This window comes from Rhinoraja longicauda, chromosome 25 (assembly GCF_053455715.1).
Source record: "Rhinoraja longicauda isolate Sanriku21f chromosome 25, sRhiLon1.1, whole genome shotgun sequence".
NCBI lineage: Eukaryota > Metazoa > Chordata > Chondrichthyes > Rajiformes > Arhynchobatidae > Rhinoraja > Rhinoraja longicauda.
The window spans coordinates 16,628,304-16,646,366 of NC_135977.1; the positions used below are offsets into that span (position 1 = coordinate 16,628,304).

The 18,063-nt window shown below is 44.6% G+C and overlaps 1 protein-coding gene across 1 annotated transcript in view; it reads left to right on the forward strand.

The window, feature by feature from the left end:
- Positions 1-18,063, forward strand: part of LOC144605865 (uncharacterized) — a 126,502-nt gene that overhangs the window by 105,462 nt on the left and 2,977 nt on the right. Inside the window, exon 3 of the mRNA XM_078421485.1 lies at positions 17,714-17,931. Within this exon, the coding sequence (XP_078277611.1) occupies positions 17,714-17,931 (218 nt within the window). The remainder of the gene's footprint in view (positions 1-17,713; positions 17,932-18,063) is intronic.

Consider the following 18,063-nt stretch of genomic DNA (forward strand, 5'->3'; position numbering starts at 1 on the left):
GAGCTGCCAGAGGAAGTAATGAGGCATGTACAATAACAACATTTAAAAGGCATTTGAATAGGTACATGGATAAGAAAGGTTTAGAGGGACATGAGCTGGGAGCAGGCAAATGGAACTAGCTTGAATGTTGCATCATAGTCGGCATGGACACGTTGGGCCAAATGGGCCTGTTTCAAATCTGTATGACTCCATGACAACCAGTTTGTCTATCGACCCTCCACTTGCTGGTATTGATTGGCTTCCTATTGAGCAGTGCCTTGAATCTGAAATCGGATTGATGATGGGGATGGTTCACCCCTATCACTGGCACCTCCTCCCACCCTATAACGCACCAGGGTCTCTGGCCTTTGGATTATTGCTGAATGTAATTGTGTCTGGATTGGTGCTTTTGCCTTCAGCTGCCAATAATTCATTCCATTAACCTTTGCTTCTCCATCACTCTTTCCTCATTTATGGCACAGCAAAACGTGTCTCTCTGATCAACCATTCGTCACCTCTGTGGATCTGTTGAGTGAGAGGCTGGTGGGGTGGAAGTGGAACACTAGGCTTTCTCTGGTGGGTAGGACAGAGGTTGAGAGCAGAGCCGTGGGACGTAGATGAACACTGGCCCGTTGTGCTGCGTTCAACGTGTGTACTAGTACAGTGCGTTGTGATTGAGTGCGTCATCTTGGAGTCCTCTTCCCCCACGTTCACTCCTCTTTCCCCCCCCCCCCTCCCTCACCAGAAGCACAGACTGGTGTAAGATTTGATAGGTATTTTGATGAGGCAAGTAGTGATAAATAGTTTTCATTGGTCAGCAATGCAGTAATGAGGGGGTCATAAATTTTAGCAAAGAATTCATTACCCTGGAGGGTGCTCAGACTGTGGGACTTTACAGCAGACCACGTTGAAATATATTCCATAAATTCTTTGCAAAGGACATTAGATGGTTGCTTGAACACAAGGAATCTCAAATAGTGAGCGAGAGAGTGTGATTAGACCAGGAAAGTCATGGAGGAAAGTGCCAAAGTAGGTTTGATGAATCAACCTGGTTCTGCTCTGTAACATTCAATATTTTATCTCATATTGCGTACGTGCATGTGCATGTAAAATAACCAGATGTGGGATTAACATGTGTGATCTGTTCAGTGGGTTTCTGGCTGGATCAGACCCCAGTTGTACAACTTCAATTCTCATTGACTTCGGTGGACCCGATTCCATCAGTAATGACCATGGAGAACGAAGTGAACAGGGTGACCTTTAATAAAGCATTGGATGAAGGTGGTGTTCCCCAGCAACCACTCCATTCATCGGCAAAATAGCTCTTGCAGCTGATGAGATGGTTTTATGAAAGCAGTGTGCGATATGGGCAATGGAGGATATGAAGCTGCACTGTGTTTGTGCCATTTATGAAGAGTTGATCCAACAGTGTCTATAACACTGGCACACGAGCTGATGGACAGGGTGGGGTGGAGGTGGAGGGGAAATTGTGGACTTGCCCTAGGCGCCACTAAGTCCCTGTTCTTCCTTTCCGATCCTTAGAACATAGAACAGTACAGCATTGGAACAGGCCCTTTGGCCCGCAACATCCATGCCGAACATGATGCCAGATTAAATTCATCAGCTCTGCCCGCATGCGATCCATATCCCTCCATATCCAAGTGCTATTAAAAACCCTTTTAAATGCCATTATTGTATCTTCCTCCACCATCACCTCTGGCAGCGCGTTCCAGGCACCCACCACACTCTGTGTCAAGAACTTGCCCCATGATTCTCCTTTAAACTTTGTGCCGCTCATTTTAAAGCTATGCCCTCTGGTCTTTTGACATTTCAAGACTGGGAAGAAAGATTCTGACCATCTACCCTATCTGCGCCTCCCATATTTTGTATGTATTTCTATCAAGTCACCCCTCAGCCTCCTAAACTCCAATTTGTCCAACCTCTCCTTATAGCTAATACCCACTATTCCAGGCAGCATTCTGGTAAACCTCTTCTGCACTCTGTCCAAAGACTCTTTCATATTTCACATGGAAACTTAGTGAGTGATGTGTAACACTGGGCTTGCTGCTGCCTTGGCAGTTAGTCAATAGACAATAGACAATAGACAATAGACAATAGGTGCAGGAGTAGGCCATTCAGCCCTTCGAGCCAGCACCGCCATTCAATGCGATCATGGCTGATCACTCTCAATCAGTACCCCGTTCCTGCCTTCTCCCCATACCCCCTCACTCCGCTATCCTTAAGAGCTCTATCCAGCTCTCTCTTGAAAGCATCCAACGAACTGGCTTCCACTGCCTTCTGAGGCAGAGAATTCCACACCTTCACCACTCTCTGACTGAAAAAGTTGTTCCTCATCTCCGTTCTAAATGGCCTACCCCTTATTCTTAAACTGTGGCCCCTTGTTCTAGGTCACAGAGTGAAACACTGTGGAAACAGGCCCTTAGGCCCAACTTACCCACACCGACCAACATGTCCAGCTACACTTCGTCCCACGTGCCACATTTGGTCTATATCCCTCCAAACCTGTCCTATCCATGTACCTGTCTAAATGTTTCTTAAATGCTGGGATAGTCCCTGCCTCAACTACCTCCTCTGGCAGCTTGTTCCATTCATCCACCACCCTTTGTATGAAAAAGTTATCTCTCAGATTCCTATTAAATCTTTTCTCCTTCACCTTAAACCTATGTCCTCTGGTCCTCGATTCACCGACTCTGGGCAAGAGACTCTGTACATCTACCCGTTCTATTCCTCTCACGATCTTATACACCTCTTTCAGACCACCCCTCATCCTCCTGCTCTCCAAGGAATAGAGTCCCAGCCTACTCAATCTCTGTCGGTAGCTCAAATCCTCTAGTCCTGGCAGCATCCTCGTAAATCTTCTCTGTATCCTTTCCAGCTTGAAAAGCTTAAAGTTCTTAAATAACTGTCGGGTCACCTGCAGAGAGTGTACTGGAAGATGCACTCAGCACCCTCTCTGTACTCTGTCAAAGTAAAGCATTCAAGCAAAAACTACTATGAGAGCAATAAGCAGAAGAAAAAAAATTGTAGGGTAAAGACCACCACAAGATAGAATTAACCCAAAATGTTATCCTTGAGTGGATTCTATGTAGAGCTTGCACTTTAGGCAGGTGTTAGGGATGGAACAATCCCGAGCAGAATTTCCTAGTGCAGTCTCTTATCTGGATGATGTCAATTTTCAATCCCAAAGAAAGCAGATCTTCAGACAAAACTATAAATGTAAGCCATCAGTGTTATTATTTATCAATAGGAATCTTTTAACTGACTGTCATGTATTTGCAGATGGCTCCCGTGCCCTATTAATGTTGTGCTGGGACCGAGAGCAGCTTGTTTTAATGGTTTCCCAATCAGAGTAATTGAATTTGTCTGTTCCACGGTCAATTAACCTCCTTGGGTTAACCTTTCAAGTGCACAGTCCAAGCCATCAAGTAAGTTTTAACTGAATTAATTTCTCAGCAGAGGTGTTGACACAAACAAATAAAATCTATCCAGTCCAGGCAGGGACTGATTGGGCTGCTGGTCAGCATTGCTATAGAAACAATGGACTTCGTCCAGCAATTCAACTGGCAGGAATCAATGTTTATCTTAAAGTCATACAAAATTTAACACAAAGATGAACAGATGCGTGGAGCATTGTTCTGATTTAACCCACATTGGCAGCTGGGAAATGGCCCTTGAGAGTGGAGAAGAATATAAAATTAACAATAACATTAGGAACTCTACTTTTTATGAGTAACTTATTTCATTTCACTCGATTTCACCCCCCCCCCCCCCCCCCCCCACCCCACCTTGCTAAACGAGTAGTGGCCTTTCCACTCCCACACTTTAACACACAATAAATCCCCAGATGCAGTTCCGTTGTAAGGCACACGATAATCCTTGCAGGAAGGTGCAGAATCAATCTGTGTGACTGTACCTCTCAATTATCTTCATGGTGAAGTTTCCAGCACATCTCCTGTACAATACATCATCTCACTGCGTTCCCTGGTAGAGCTGCTACCATGACACCGTGACCTCCTTAATACCCTACCATTCCAACCACAATTTGGATTCACACAGTGCCTTTTATGCAGGGGAATGCCCCCATTTGTTGTGAATCACTGTAAATAAAAATGAAACAGAAGATATTATTAAAATGTTGGGGGAAAATTTTAAGGGAAGTGTTAAACGGGGAGAGAGATGGGAGACCAGTGGAGGCGGGTTGGCTTACTTAGCCTGTTGATTCCAGAATGTAATCCCTACCTGGCTCGAAGCAGATAATCGGTGTTGGGGGAGAGGATGGATGAACGCATGCAAAGGCAGAGTAAAATATCTGTAAGGTCGGAGAGACGGAGATGTTTAGAGGGATAAATGTATGAGAGAATGGAGAATATGTGGATAAATTTACATTAGATATAACAAACATAACCAGAGCCATACAGTGTGGAAACAGGTCCTTCGGCCCAACTTTCCCACGCCGACCAACATGCCCCATCCACATTAGTCCCACCTGCCTGCGTTTGGTCCATATCCCTCCAAACCTTTTCTATCAATGCACCTGTCCAAATGTCTCTTTAATGTTGTTTTAGTACCTGCCTCAACTACCTCCTTTGGCAGCTCGTTCCATATAGCTGTGTGAAAAATATTGCCCCTTAGGTTCCTATAAAATCTTATCCCTCTCATCTTAAACCTACAGCGAAGATATGGCATAAAACCTTATTGATAATGTTGGGCAAGATGTGCTGCCTGGAGAGTATTGGAATAGTCTTTATTTTATTCAGCCATCCTTCTGATGATCAACCCATCTGATCTATCATCTGCTGTAGATGACAACCATCCTGGTTATTCGCAACACCTCCAATCTTCACCTCATCTGTATTTGTTGATACATATCTGGACTCTGGTTTGTTTTCTCTGACAATGCTGACATGGAATCCGTTGAAAGATTTTGAATTCACATGAAGAGGCCTAATTTACTCAAGTATCAATTCAATTTTTGCAAGTGAATCCAAAATCTTGCACCTAAGTCGCTGGACTTGAACTCACAGCTTTTGATTCACAAGGTGAGCAAGAGTCCTCGCTCTGAGACTGCACAAGGTCATGAGAAACTGAGACAGAGTGGATATGAGAAGGATCTATGTGCCTCAGCAGAGGTGTTAAAATCTTGAAAATCAATATCCCTTGGTTATTGTGAGAAAGATTAACTGGGGATTGAAGGGAAACGTTTCAGTCAGATGGAAGAGAGAGTCTGGAACCCATTACCTACAATGCTGGAGGTGAAGGATGCCTTTGTTGCATTTAAAACAACTTGGAAGAGGAAACGAGAGCCCACAGACCATGATCTGGATGGTACGATCCGCTAAACTGTCATACATCCAATATGAACCGAATGGGCCAAATGGCCAGCTTCAGTTCTATCAATTCATATGGTATAGTACTTCTTTGAACTGGAATGTGTCCTGTTTAGAGAACATAATAACGGCGGTTCTATTGCACTATCGTGAAGGTTAAGGTCGAGCGTTGTGTTTACAAGGTTACAGACCTTACTGCTGGGGTGAAAACTAAAGGTGGAATGAATGAATAATTAACGCCTGAATCCGAGTGAAATAACTTGCATTTGAAACCGAGATGCAATTTTCAAGCCGTGTTCCTCAGGGGTTCTCAGGTTGTTATTGTTAACAAACTTTAAACAGCTTTTAATGCAGTCACCTTAGCCCATGGGGATTAATCGCGCAGCCACAGTTTTTACTTTGCTGCCTTTTTCACTGCCTTTTGATTAATGTGCAGCCACAGGGGAACTGATAGCAGCTTGCGCAGTGATACTGGCTTGCTGGTTCTGTCACAAATCTGTAAATCTCTAAATTTGTGAATTCAATTGTTGTATCTCTAATGGAAATAAGAGAGAAGTTTTCCGTTAAAAGAAAATTGGATCTAAAGGGACAGAGGCCGAATATTGCAAGGGGAAGTTTGAGGGTAATTCTTTGGGGTAAAGTGAGGCTTGCCATTCACCCGCTTTTGTCGGCACTACAGGTGTTAGTGCCTCTGAGAGAAGGTCACAGTGGCTTCAGATATCCTCAGAGTGGAACAATGTGGAGTTCAGTGTTGTCCAACATCGTAAACACCCTCACAATATATTTTCAGGTTGCTGACACTGTCCTCCCAGGGGGAAGGTGGCAAATTGGCTTTGATAAGAAACTATTTCAATTTCCTTGCTGGTTCAGCAATTGTATTGCATGTGCAGCTTGGATCAGTAGCCAGAGTCTCCACTGAATGAACTAACAGCAGTCAGCTCTGGCAGGTAGCAGACTGTATTTAGGGTCAGCAGAAGTCTTGATCTTGTCAGCTGTCCAGCAATGACTGCTGGCGAAGGTGCATGCATCGTGGTGACTGTAAACCATCCTGGACAATGTCTGAATAAGGGTCCTGACCCAAACCGTCACCTATCCGTGACCTGAGAGATGTTGCCTGACCTGCTTTACTGGGCAAAGTATTGGAGGGGGCAAAGTGCCCTTTAGATTGCATTGTATTTGTAGGCATCACATTAAGGAGAAGTAAGGGAATTGGTAAGGAAAATATAAGAAGCATAGTGCTCCTCACTAACGTCCTGGACCTGAGATGTGAACTGTTTCTTTTCCTCGTAGGTTGACTGACCTGCTGAATTTATTTTTAGTTTAGAGATACAGCGCAAAAACAGGCCCTTTGGCCCACCAAATTTGTGCCGACCAGCAATCCCAGTACACTACACACTAGGAACAATTTACAATTTTAACCAAATCTAATTAACCTACAAACTTGCATGTCTTTGGAATGTGGGGGGAAACCGGAGCACCCGGGGGAAACCTACGCAATCATGGGGAGAACGTACAAACTCCGCACAAACAGCACCCATAGTCAGGATCAAACCCACGTCTCTGGCGCTGTAAGGCAGCAACTCTATCGCTGGGCCACCGTGCTGGGCCTCCGTGCTGGGCCTCCGTGCTGGGCCACCGTGCTGGGCCTCCGTGCTGGGCCTCAGTGCTGGGCCTCCGTGCTGGGCCTCCGTGCTGGGCCTCCGTGCTGGGCCTCCGTGCTGGCCCACCGTGCGGCGGGCCTCCGTGCTGGGCCTCCGTGCTGGGCCTCCGTGCTGGGCCTCCGTGCTACACCTTGCAGCATTATACCCGTGTTTCCTATTTTAATTTCAAATGTCCAAAATCTGTAGTTTTGGGGGTTTTCATTTCCTGTTGTAAAATTGTAAAATGACGTGGTACTTCATTGCAATGTTTCTGCCTATTGTGATGAGTTGTATCCCTACTGATTATATAGCCCGATCTTCCATCCTACCTCAATGCGAGTACTAGACTTTTTCTCTGTTGGTGTAACACTGTAACACTATATTCTGCACTCTGCTATTTTTCATTATCTTTTGTACTTATGTATGGCTTGGTTGTATTCAATAGACAATAGACAATAGACAATAGGTGCAGGAGTAGGCCATTCAGCCCTTCGAGCCAGCACCGCCATTCAATGCGATCATGGCTGATCACTCTCAATCAGTACCCCGTTCCTGCCTTCTCCCCATACCCCCTCACTCCGCTATCCTTAAGAGCTCTATCCAGCTCTCTCTTGAAAGCATCCAACGAACTGGCCTCCACTGCCTTCTGAGGCAGAGAATTCCACACCTTCACCACTCTCTGACTGAAAAAGTTCTTCCTCATCTCCGTTCTAAATGGCCTACCCCTTATTCTTAAACTGTGGCCCCTTGTTCTGGACTCCCCCAACATTGGGAACATGTTTCCTGCCTCTAATGTGTCCAATCCCCTAATTATCTTATATGTTTCAATAAGATCCCCCCTCATCCTTCTAAATTCCAGTGTATACAAGCCCAATCGTTCCAGCCTTTCAACATACGACAGTCCCGCCATTCCGGGAATTAACCTAGTGAACCTACGCTGCACGCCCTCCATAGCAAGAATATCCTTCCTCAAATTTGGAGACCAAAACTGCACACAGTACTCCAGGTGCGGTCTCACCAGGGCCCGGTACAACTGTAGAAGGACCTCTTTGCTCCTATACTCAACTCCTCTTGTTACGAAGGCCAACATTCCATTGGCTTTCTTCACTGCCTGCTGTACCTGCATGCTTCCTTTCATTGACTGATGCACTAGGACACCCAGATCTCGTTGAACTCCCCCTCCTCCTAACTTGACACCATTCAGATAATAATCTGCCTTTCTATTCTTACTTCCAAAGTGAATAAGCTCACACTTATCTACATTAAACTGCATCTGCCATGTATCCGCCCACTCACACAACCTGTCCAAGTCACCCTGCAGCCTTATTGCATCTTCCTCACAATTCACACTACCCCCCAGCTTAGTATCATCTGCAAATTTGCTAATGGTACTTTTAATCCCTTCGTCTAAGTCATTAATGTATATTGTAAATAGCTGGGGTCCCAGCACCGAACCTTGCGGTACCCCACTGGTCACTGCCTGCCATTCCGAAAGGGCCCCATTTATCCCCACTCTTTGCTTTCTGTCTGTCAACCAATTTTCTATCCATGTCAGTACCCTACCCCCAATACCATGTGCCCTAATTTTGCCCACTAATCTCCTATGTGGGACCTTGTCGAAGGCTTTCTGAAAGTCGAGGTACACCACATCCACTGACTCTCCCCTGTCAATTTTCCTAGTTACATCCTCAAAAAATTCCAGTAGATTTGTCAAGCATGATTTCCCCTTCGTAAATCCATGCTGACTCGGAATGATCCCGTTACTGCTATCCAAATGCTCAGCAATTTCGTCTTTTATAATTGACTCCAGCATCTTCCCCACCACTGATGTCAGACTAACTGGTCTATAATTACCTGTTTTCTCTCTCCCTCCTTTCTTAAAAAGTGGGATAACATTTGCTATCCTCCAATCCACAGGAACTGATCCTGAATCTATAGAACATTGAAAAATGATCTCCAATGCTTCCACTATTTCTAGAGCCACCTCCTTAAGTACCCTGGGATGCAGACCATCAGGCCCTGGGGATTTATCAGCCTTCAGTCCCATCAGTCTACCCAAAACCATTTCCTGCCTATGGTCTGACTGGATAGCACACAAACAGAGCTTTAAACTTATTGGTACACGTGCCATTAATAAACCAGGTGCCAATATACAAGGTGATGAGAAATACTACTTTATTTATCATTACCATGTGTACTTTCAACTCTGTGAGCATCATAAGAACAAGGAATTTCATCGCACAAGATAAAATTTGAATCTATAATTCCATAGCCAATTTATCACTGCATACCTCAGCCCCCAAAACATTACGTGGTCACACCCTACCCTCTTTCCGCAAATGCTGAGATCTTTATTCACAGCTTCTTCATCATGACATCTGAATCTTCCAGTGCGGTGCTTGGCAGCATCCCACGTCATTCACTGCAGACACTCATCCAGGACCTCACTGATTATTTCCCTTCCCACTCAATACTCGTCACTTGTAACCATGTGCTTCCTATGGTCCAAACACTTTAACTTCAATACATTCACCCTCATGTTCACTCCCTTTACTATGTTACCATCTCTTCTGACTTTTGCTCCTGTTTTGTGGGTCTGGATTTTCTCTGCCTTTGGGTTGTTTTCCTGACCTTGGGGCATGTTATTGCTTTATAACCACAGTACAAGTATTGTTTTTTGCATGAGGCTCCTAGTTGTAACATGATCTTTAGTGCACCATGCCATCATTACAGCCATCACAGTCATTACCCTTGGTGCCACCATCCGAGATGTAAAGCTCACAGCTGAAACAGTCACTGTCCATTGTAAATCATACACATCATTATTCAATTCAGCAGTTATGGCATTCACTTTCAGCAATGCTGGATTTTGCTTCTTTATTGTATTGACTGATCAGTCTCTCTCCTTCCCACCTCGTGTAGCCAGAGGTGAGATTGGCAACACCCAGGAGCGATCCCAGAAACCTCTCATGGGATTTACAAACCTAAAGTATTCTTCCATTTATTTGTAGAAACAAAAAGGAACTATAGACGCTGGTGCACAAAAGAAGACATAAAGTACTGGAGTAACACAGCGGGTCAGGTCAGCCAGCATCTCTGGAGAACATGGATGAGGTGGCGATTTGGGTCAGGACCCTTCCTCAGGCTGGTGCCTTCGATGTTTTTTGTTGCCTTCCTCAAGGACATACCCCAATGACAACCCAAGACACAAGAAGACCCAAAGTACTGGAGTAACTCAACGGGTCAGACAGCATCTTTGGAGTAAAGGAATAGGTAACGCTTTGGGTCTTTTCTCCAGAGATGCTGTCTGATCCGCTGAGTTACCCCAGCTTTTTGTGACACCCTTCAGTGTGCCACCTAACGCAATACCCGGGGTCAAGTATCTTCATAGCACAACTACAGTGTGCTGGCCATGTTTGGGTGCTCGGCATTGTAGGATTGCCAATGCAAACTTATTAGTATCATGGTCACAGAGTGATACAGTGTGGAAACAGACCCTTTGGCCCAACTCACCCACACCGGCTAACATGTCCCAGCTTCATTAGTCCCACCTACCTCCATATCTCTCCAAACCTGTCCTATCCATGTACCTGTCAAAATGTTTCTTAAATGTTGGGATAGTCCCAGCCTCAACTACCTCCTCTGGCAGATTGTTCCATACACTCACCACCCTTTGTGTGAAAAGGTTACCCCTCAGATTCCTATTAAATCTTTTCCCATTCGCCTTAATGGACAATTTCTTTCTCTAGTTTAAGTCAGAGAAAGTAATGCCTTTGAGAGTTTTCCTTCCACCAGACTAGCTTGTTTTTGAAGAGTGCAGGGCACCAAATAATGCAGTTTTCTCGCCTGTATGTTTAGCGCTACGACTCTCTCACTACTCTGGAGACGAGGTGAAATACATGCCTTCCCGCTGAGCAATTGATTTTCTTGAACAAAGCAGTATTTGTCAGCAATGGGCAATCAGAATGACAATTGTTTTCCTTTTATATTTTAAAAATATCACCACTCTTCCACACATGTGGATATCCTTCGTGTAAGATGTGCGTGCACTCTACTTACAACGATGCATACAATTGCTTTGTTGGTAACAAGCTGTACTGATTGAACTTGTCATCAAGTACTGTTTCCTTCCACCTGTAAAAGGGAGATAATAGGCCTCTCATGCATTTTGTCCAACCAACAATTCTCCCTATATATTATTTGATAGTCTGCAATCAGCTGCCTCGCTGCCCTGCTGCTGTTAGCTCCCTGAAGAGGCAGGTGCGGCAGTATGATTACTTGGCACTGGATGAACTAAACTTGTAATTTTTCTCTGACAAGCACTTCGTAATCATTGTGTTCAGAGTGTTTTTACAAGATCGGGAAGAAAAGTAACATTCTGCGAACAATACCAACTATAGTCCCTGTTTATATTTGTGAAACAAAAACCTGATAAGAGCTGGTGGGAAAGACTCAACAAGGCTTTATCGAACAAAGGGAAGTGTGAGGTAAACAGGCCCCCTGACGGTCCTTGGCTGTTTCTGCTTTGGCGATGTGTAGATGTTGTGATGGGGTAGCATGGTATGGTGGAGTGATAGATATCCAGGCAGATTGTTGTGGCAGTTATTTTGCTTTTCTGGATAAGACTCATTACATAGTGATACCTTGGTTTGCAGGTGCAGACACATCTGTACAGCAGAGCTCTGTGGTAAATGGTGAATGGAGGAGATTCACCAAAATTAAGGCTTCATTATGATTGATGAACCGGTTGGCCTAAAACTCAGAGGGTAATCATTCTGTTTTAATTCTACTTTACTGTTATTAAATTCAGTTTACTTTGTTGTCCACGTGTACTGAGGTAGAGTGAAAAGCTTTTTGTTGCGTGCTTGCCAGTCAGCGGAAAGATAATACATGATTACAATCGAGCCATTCACAGTGTACCAGTGCACGATAAGGGAATAACGTTTAGTGCAAGATAAAGACAGTAAGATCTGATTAAAGATAGTCCGAGGGTCACCAATGAGGTAGTAGTTCAGGAGTTCAAATTAGTACGATCAAGGATGCCTGCCTGTGATGAAGCAACTGGTTCATCAATCATAATGAAGCCTTATTTTTGGTGAATCTCCTCCGTGCCGTAATTTAAGTCTGAAATCAAGTGCCAATGTCTCCAAGACCTTTCTACCGTTGTGATGTTGGCTCTCATGTGAAGCTGATTGACTGCCAGCTGGCTGAGCCAGACTGGGGAGAGGAGGGGAGGGAGGGGGGGAAGGGGGGAAGTAGGGGGTGGGGGTTCCCTGAGATATTACTGCTCTCTTTGAGGAGCTAGAAGGAAGAGGAAGCGAGCTCCCTCAGCTCCAACTCTCCTCTCTCTCCTGGACATACCGTCGCTTCCCAAAGACTGATCATCCCTAAATCCACTTATTTTCCATCCTAGACCTCACGATTATCCTGGGATTGGCTGTGCAATTTTGATCAAAACACAGAAGTACGGCAGGAACTCAGTGTGTTGGGCAGCATTCGGGGAGGGAATGAACAGGTGCCATTTTGGGTTGGGAACTTTCATCGGATTATTTCGGCATTTTAATGACCAGGCAGGTGACTGCTGCAGATTTCATGACCGGTTAGATGGCAAAGTCAACCTCAGCATGTTACTGTGGCCTGGAGTGCCCCTACATTGCTGACAGGCCAACTCTGATTCCAGGAGGGAATCTCCCAACTAGTGCCACAGAATGGCCAACCCTGCGTTGCCTGACTTTCTTGCTTTGCAGGATGGTCAAACGTTCCATGTGGAGGTGAGGGATTTCCAAACAGGGAAAGAACAAAGCGAAAAGTGGGTGTTGTTCAGGACATAGTGATGGTTCAATGGTTCAATGGTGCTTTTATTGTCACATGTGCAAATGCACAGTGAAATTATTTTTCTTACACACAGTCCAGTCCGGTATTGCCATACCCAAGGATGTCCTTGATTCGCAAGTATACAGAAATAGTCTACTGAGCTGGCATGCAAGAGGCGCCATGTGTTGGCGCCATTTTCAGAGCCCAGTCCACGTCCCACTTCTTATGAAGTCTCTGGTCTAGGAAAGTTCTGAAGAACAACCCGAGAACGTGTGACTTTCACACCATCTTCAGAGAGCATCTTGAAAGCTTTGATTATGATTATGATGGAGCTATAATTAAGTCTTTGGGTCAGTGTCATGGTCTGTTCTAATGCAGTCTCTGACAAAGCGGAAAGATACTTATTATAGGTTGTAAACCTAAAGAGCTTGCTCTGCTCCCTTTGCTCATGTCTACACTGGGAGAGTCAAGAATGTTTAATAACATTCTTACTTGCTGTGGCTTAACAGCCCCATTAATGCAATACTACACAAATAAATATTCAATAATAAATATTCAATAACAAAAATAATTTCGTTGTACTCGTTGCAATGACAATAAATGAATATTATTATAATGCACTCAAAGGGAGGTGGATATGTGGAACAGCTGCCAGAGGAGGTAGTTGAGGCAGGTACTATAACGACATTCATAGAAACATAGAAACATAGAAACATAGAAAATAGGTGCAGGAGTAGGCCATTCGGCCCTTCGAGCCTGCACCGCCATTCAATATGATCATGGCTGATCATCCAGCTCAGTAGCCTGTACCTGCCTTCACTCCATACCCCCTGATCCCTTTAGCAAAAAGGGCCACATCTAACTCCCTCTTAAATATAGCCAATGAACTGGCCTCAACTACCTTCTGTGGCAGAGAATTCCACAGACTCACCACTCTCTGTGTGAAGAAATGTTTTCTCATCTCGGTCCTAAAAGACTTCCCCCTTATCCTTAAGCTGTGACCCCTGGTTCTGGACTCCCCCAACATCGGGAACAATCTTCCCGCATCTAGCCTCTCCAACCCCTTAAGAATTTTATATGTTTCTATAAGATATGTTTCTATATTCACAGCGAAGCCTCATGTTTCTATATTTTACAACACAATCACTTTAAAAAAAATGTGTGTATGACAGAAGTTTGCACTTTCCATTATGGGTTCCAGAGTTGAGAACATTGCTTCATCTTCTACACGGAAGTGTGTGTTGATCCTCTATATTTGCATAATGAGTTGAGATATTTGTACGAGCATTATTAAAAATAATAGATTGAAGGGACACTTCGATTTACTATCTGGCAGATGCCAGTGTCGCTGCTAATTGTTTAAAACGACCAAAGAAATCTGGGTAATATGGTTAAAAGGTTTACAAGGAAATCAACCTGTTTCATGTAAGTGGGAGATTTATTAATGTACGTTGCTTATCCATTAGGTCTGTAAAGAGAGTCACTCAAACGCAGGGAGCGCTTGCTTTCTGATCTCAGAATTAAAAAGAATGAGGTTTTAAATTTTAAGCTCCCACTGACCTTGCAGATTGCATGTAGCTATTGGCAGCAAAGTCGAGAAATCTTATTAAATTCACCCTTCATAAACCTTCAGAAAAAATATGATTAATGGTTCCGTTTTAAAAAAAGGAGAAGCTTGAAAAAAAACCCGCAGCTCCAGTAGTCACACTGCCTCGTTCAGCCATGGAAAAAAAAAAGTAATACCAGTTGTGCTTTCATAGAAAAAACACGCTTAGTCTGTCAAGTTGCATGATCAAAAATGTTTGATAAACAGACTGAGTTCATATGAATCGGAAATAAAGCAAAAACTTTCAGCTTGCCAGAATGAGTTGTGCACTTAAAGCTGCAGTCTGCTTTCATGAGCTTTATTAATTTTACACTGTCTCACAACCTCCATTCTCCGCTGTAAAATGAGTGAGTTTTCTACATATTTTTTGCATTATAAAATCACATTCACAATCCACGGTCTCATAAATCTGTCCAATATATCATTAATGTCATTAAAATGCTTAATACCTGCATTGAGACAAAACACTTTGATTCATTGGTTGAGAACAGATCAATCGATGTGTATTTATTCATTCAGAGTTCCTTGTTTTACCTTGTTCCACCTATCACCTACCGGCCTTGCACCCCTGTTCCTTCTCATCTTTATACTGGCTGTCTTCCCACCCCAAGATCAGTCTTGATGCAGGAGCTCAACCCGAAACGTCGACAGTTCCGTCCCTCACAGATGCCGCTCGACCTTTTCCAGTAGTTTGTTTCTTGCTCCAGGTTCCAGTATCTGTATCTCCACTGTCAGAGCAGAACTCCCTTTACATCCCGGGATCTCAGCTTAAATAATTTCAAATCCTATAATGGGACCTGAAGCAACTACCTCCTGACAGTAATGTGATCGGTGGCCGTCCTGGACTCGGTGGGCCAAAGGGCCTGTTTCAAAGTTGTATCTCCAAGCTAATCTCAACCAAACAGTAAAGTGTTAAATGCAAAAATTGCATGGCCTTCATTTCATGGAATTTAAACTATTTTGTGTTCCTTACGACACTGGACAGTTGTAAACAGTTGCAACATTTTGTGAGCCTTGTTTGTTCCTTGATGTCATCTCGTGCAAAAAGGCAGAAAAATGTTGCAGTTGGAAAGCCAAAGTATTTTTGTGGTTATGGATGGTTTGCATTTCACATTTTCGATTACTTCAGTACAGCTGCAGCAGGGCTGGTTACTCACTTTCCGCTCTCAGTACAAGTTGGCTGCTGTGAAGAGTTTTCCTTTCTCTTCTCTTTGTGCGACATGAAAGTCATCCCAGTTGAGGTCCCTTTGTCCCATTGGGCGTGGAGTTGTGAGGGCTGAGTGTCGCACTACAGAGCTGGCCCCACCGGCTTATTTGTGTAACATGAAAGCATCACCGCATTGCCATTGCCTTCTCCCTCGGATAACCCATCAAATAAATAAGCTTTAAAAAGAAGTCTGAAGGAACATGACGTCCAATAAAGCATTAACTGGACATGCTGGGATAAAGCCATTCTAACGTGATGCACACCTGCTCTGAATGGGTTGTGCTTAAAGAAGTGTGGAGCTGATAAATTTCTTTCCGGCCTTGGGATAAGTTTATTTTGCAAAAGACGGGTTTGTAGTCCTTGGAGCAAAGAAGGATGAAAGATTTGAAGGAGGCGTACGCGGAGGCTCTAGTCAGACTGCAGAGGAGGAAGTTGTTCCCTGTAACGGATGGCTCAAGGGACAGGGGAACGAGAATTGTCAAAGAGACACAAGAGGCCGCAGATGCTGGAAACCGGAGCAAAAAACAAACTGCTGGAGGGGTCAGTGGGTCAGGCAGCATCTGTGGAGGCAGAGGTGTGGTCGATGTTTCAGGTCAAGAGCAAAAGACACAAAATGCAGGAGTAACCCAGCGGGTCAGGCAGCATTTCTGGAGGACATGGATAGGCTGCGTTTCCAGTCGGGACCCTTCTTCAGACTGATGTAGGGGGGAGAAAATGGGAAAAGAGTGGTGGGAGCAGGACAAACCCTGGCAAGTGATAGGTGGATACAGGTGGGGGGAGATAGATTAGCAGATGGGTGGACATGAATAGATTGGAGATGAAAAGTAGACAACAGGGTGTCAGATAAGGATAAAAAGGTAGTAAGCTGAGGTCAGAGGAAGGGACCCTCCCCCCTCCCCACCACCGCACACTCCCTCCCCTCCCTTCTGTGTATGAGTGTGCTTAGGAGTTATGCATTTAGATCCATTCACCCGACCCAATGAACAGAGACCCTGTGGGTGGGGAGAGCAGTGGAGAGCTGGAGTTGAGCATAATAATGACAGCAGGAGCAGCGGCCCGGTATGGTAGTGCATGGTGCTACGGCACCCTGGCACTGCATGGTGCTACGCCACCCATGGCACAGCATGGTGGTACGGCACCCATGGAACAGTATGGTGCTACGGCACCCATGGCACAACATGGTGGTAAGGCACCCAGCGGCGAAGGAACAATTGATCAACGTATGTGCTTCCGGAATCCCAAATCTCCACAAAGGGAAATAAACATTTGCCGTTCATTATTTTATATTCTATAATAGAATCAGAAGTGGAAATAGCACAATTGTTTCTGGATAGCAGGCCGAGGGAAGGATTGTGCATGTTGGTTATGGATGCTCCTTGCCCATTCTTAACTTACAAAGAACAGTACTGCACAGGAACTGTCCCTTCGGCCCATGATGTCTGTGCTGACGTGATGCCGTTAAACTAATCTCTGCCTGTGCCGTTGGGAGTAATGCTGTACGTGTACACCAGCAGACAACCTTCATGCTCCTGTTGCACAAGCTATTGATGCTCAGGACATATGTCCCAGGGCCCTGTGCAGTAGCAGTGTTGAAGCAGAACTCACCCTCGTGCCACGACTGCCTCTTAAATCATTAGAATTCTCCAAACACCCCACACACTTGTAGCTTTGGAATATAATCATGTTTGGCACAGAACATCATCTGTGCTAATCATTCCCTATACTCTGCTCAACTCTCATTCTGAAATGAGAAAGGACAAAGGCCAGAACACATCCTGTCACTTTTCATTAGGTGGTAACAGAGGGGAATTAAACACTATTGTCTTTACAAAGTGCCAATGCAAGCCTAATGCTCCACAGTTTAAATAATGATGCATCTCATGAAAGAGGAAAGGCCAAGCTGAGAATCGACGTTGTGAGCTGCTTAGAGAACCAGGCGATGGAAGCTGTCAGTGTTGATGGTTTTAACTTTTGTGTTTCACAATGTATTATGTTTGAAAGCCAGATTTCATTTCCATAATGTGAACACTCTTTGTTTTTGTTTTTACATTTCACCTTTTACCAATTGCTTAAAATTAAAAGCCTTTCTCCATACTGCCTCAAAATGTTCTTTACTTAGTTTTTTAGAGCCACAACGTGGAAACAGGCCCTTTGGCCCACTGAGTCCATGCTGACCGTCGATCACCTGTTCACACTAGTTCTACACGGTCAATTTACAGAAGGCCAAATAACCTGCAAACTCGCACGTCTTTGGATGTGGGAGGAACCCGGAGCACCTGGAGGAAACCCACGCAGTCACAGGGAGAACGTGCAAACTCCACACAGACAGCAAGCGAGGTCAGGTTTGAACTCGGGTCTCTGGTGCTGTGAGGCAGTAGTTCTGCGCCACTGTGCTGACTGGAATCAAGTCAAGGACTGGAGGTGATGAGGAGGTTGGCTGATGTTAGGTCAGTGGTGTTGCAAAAGTCC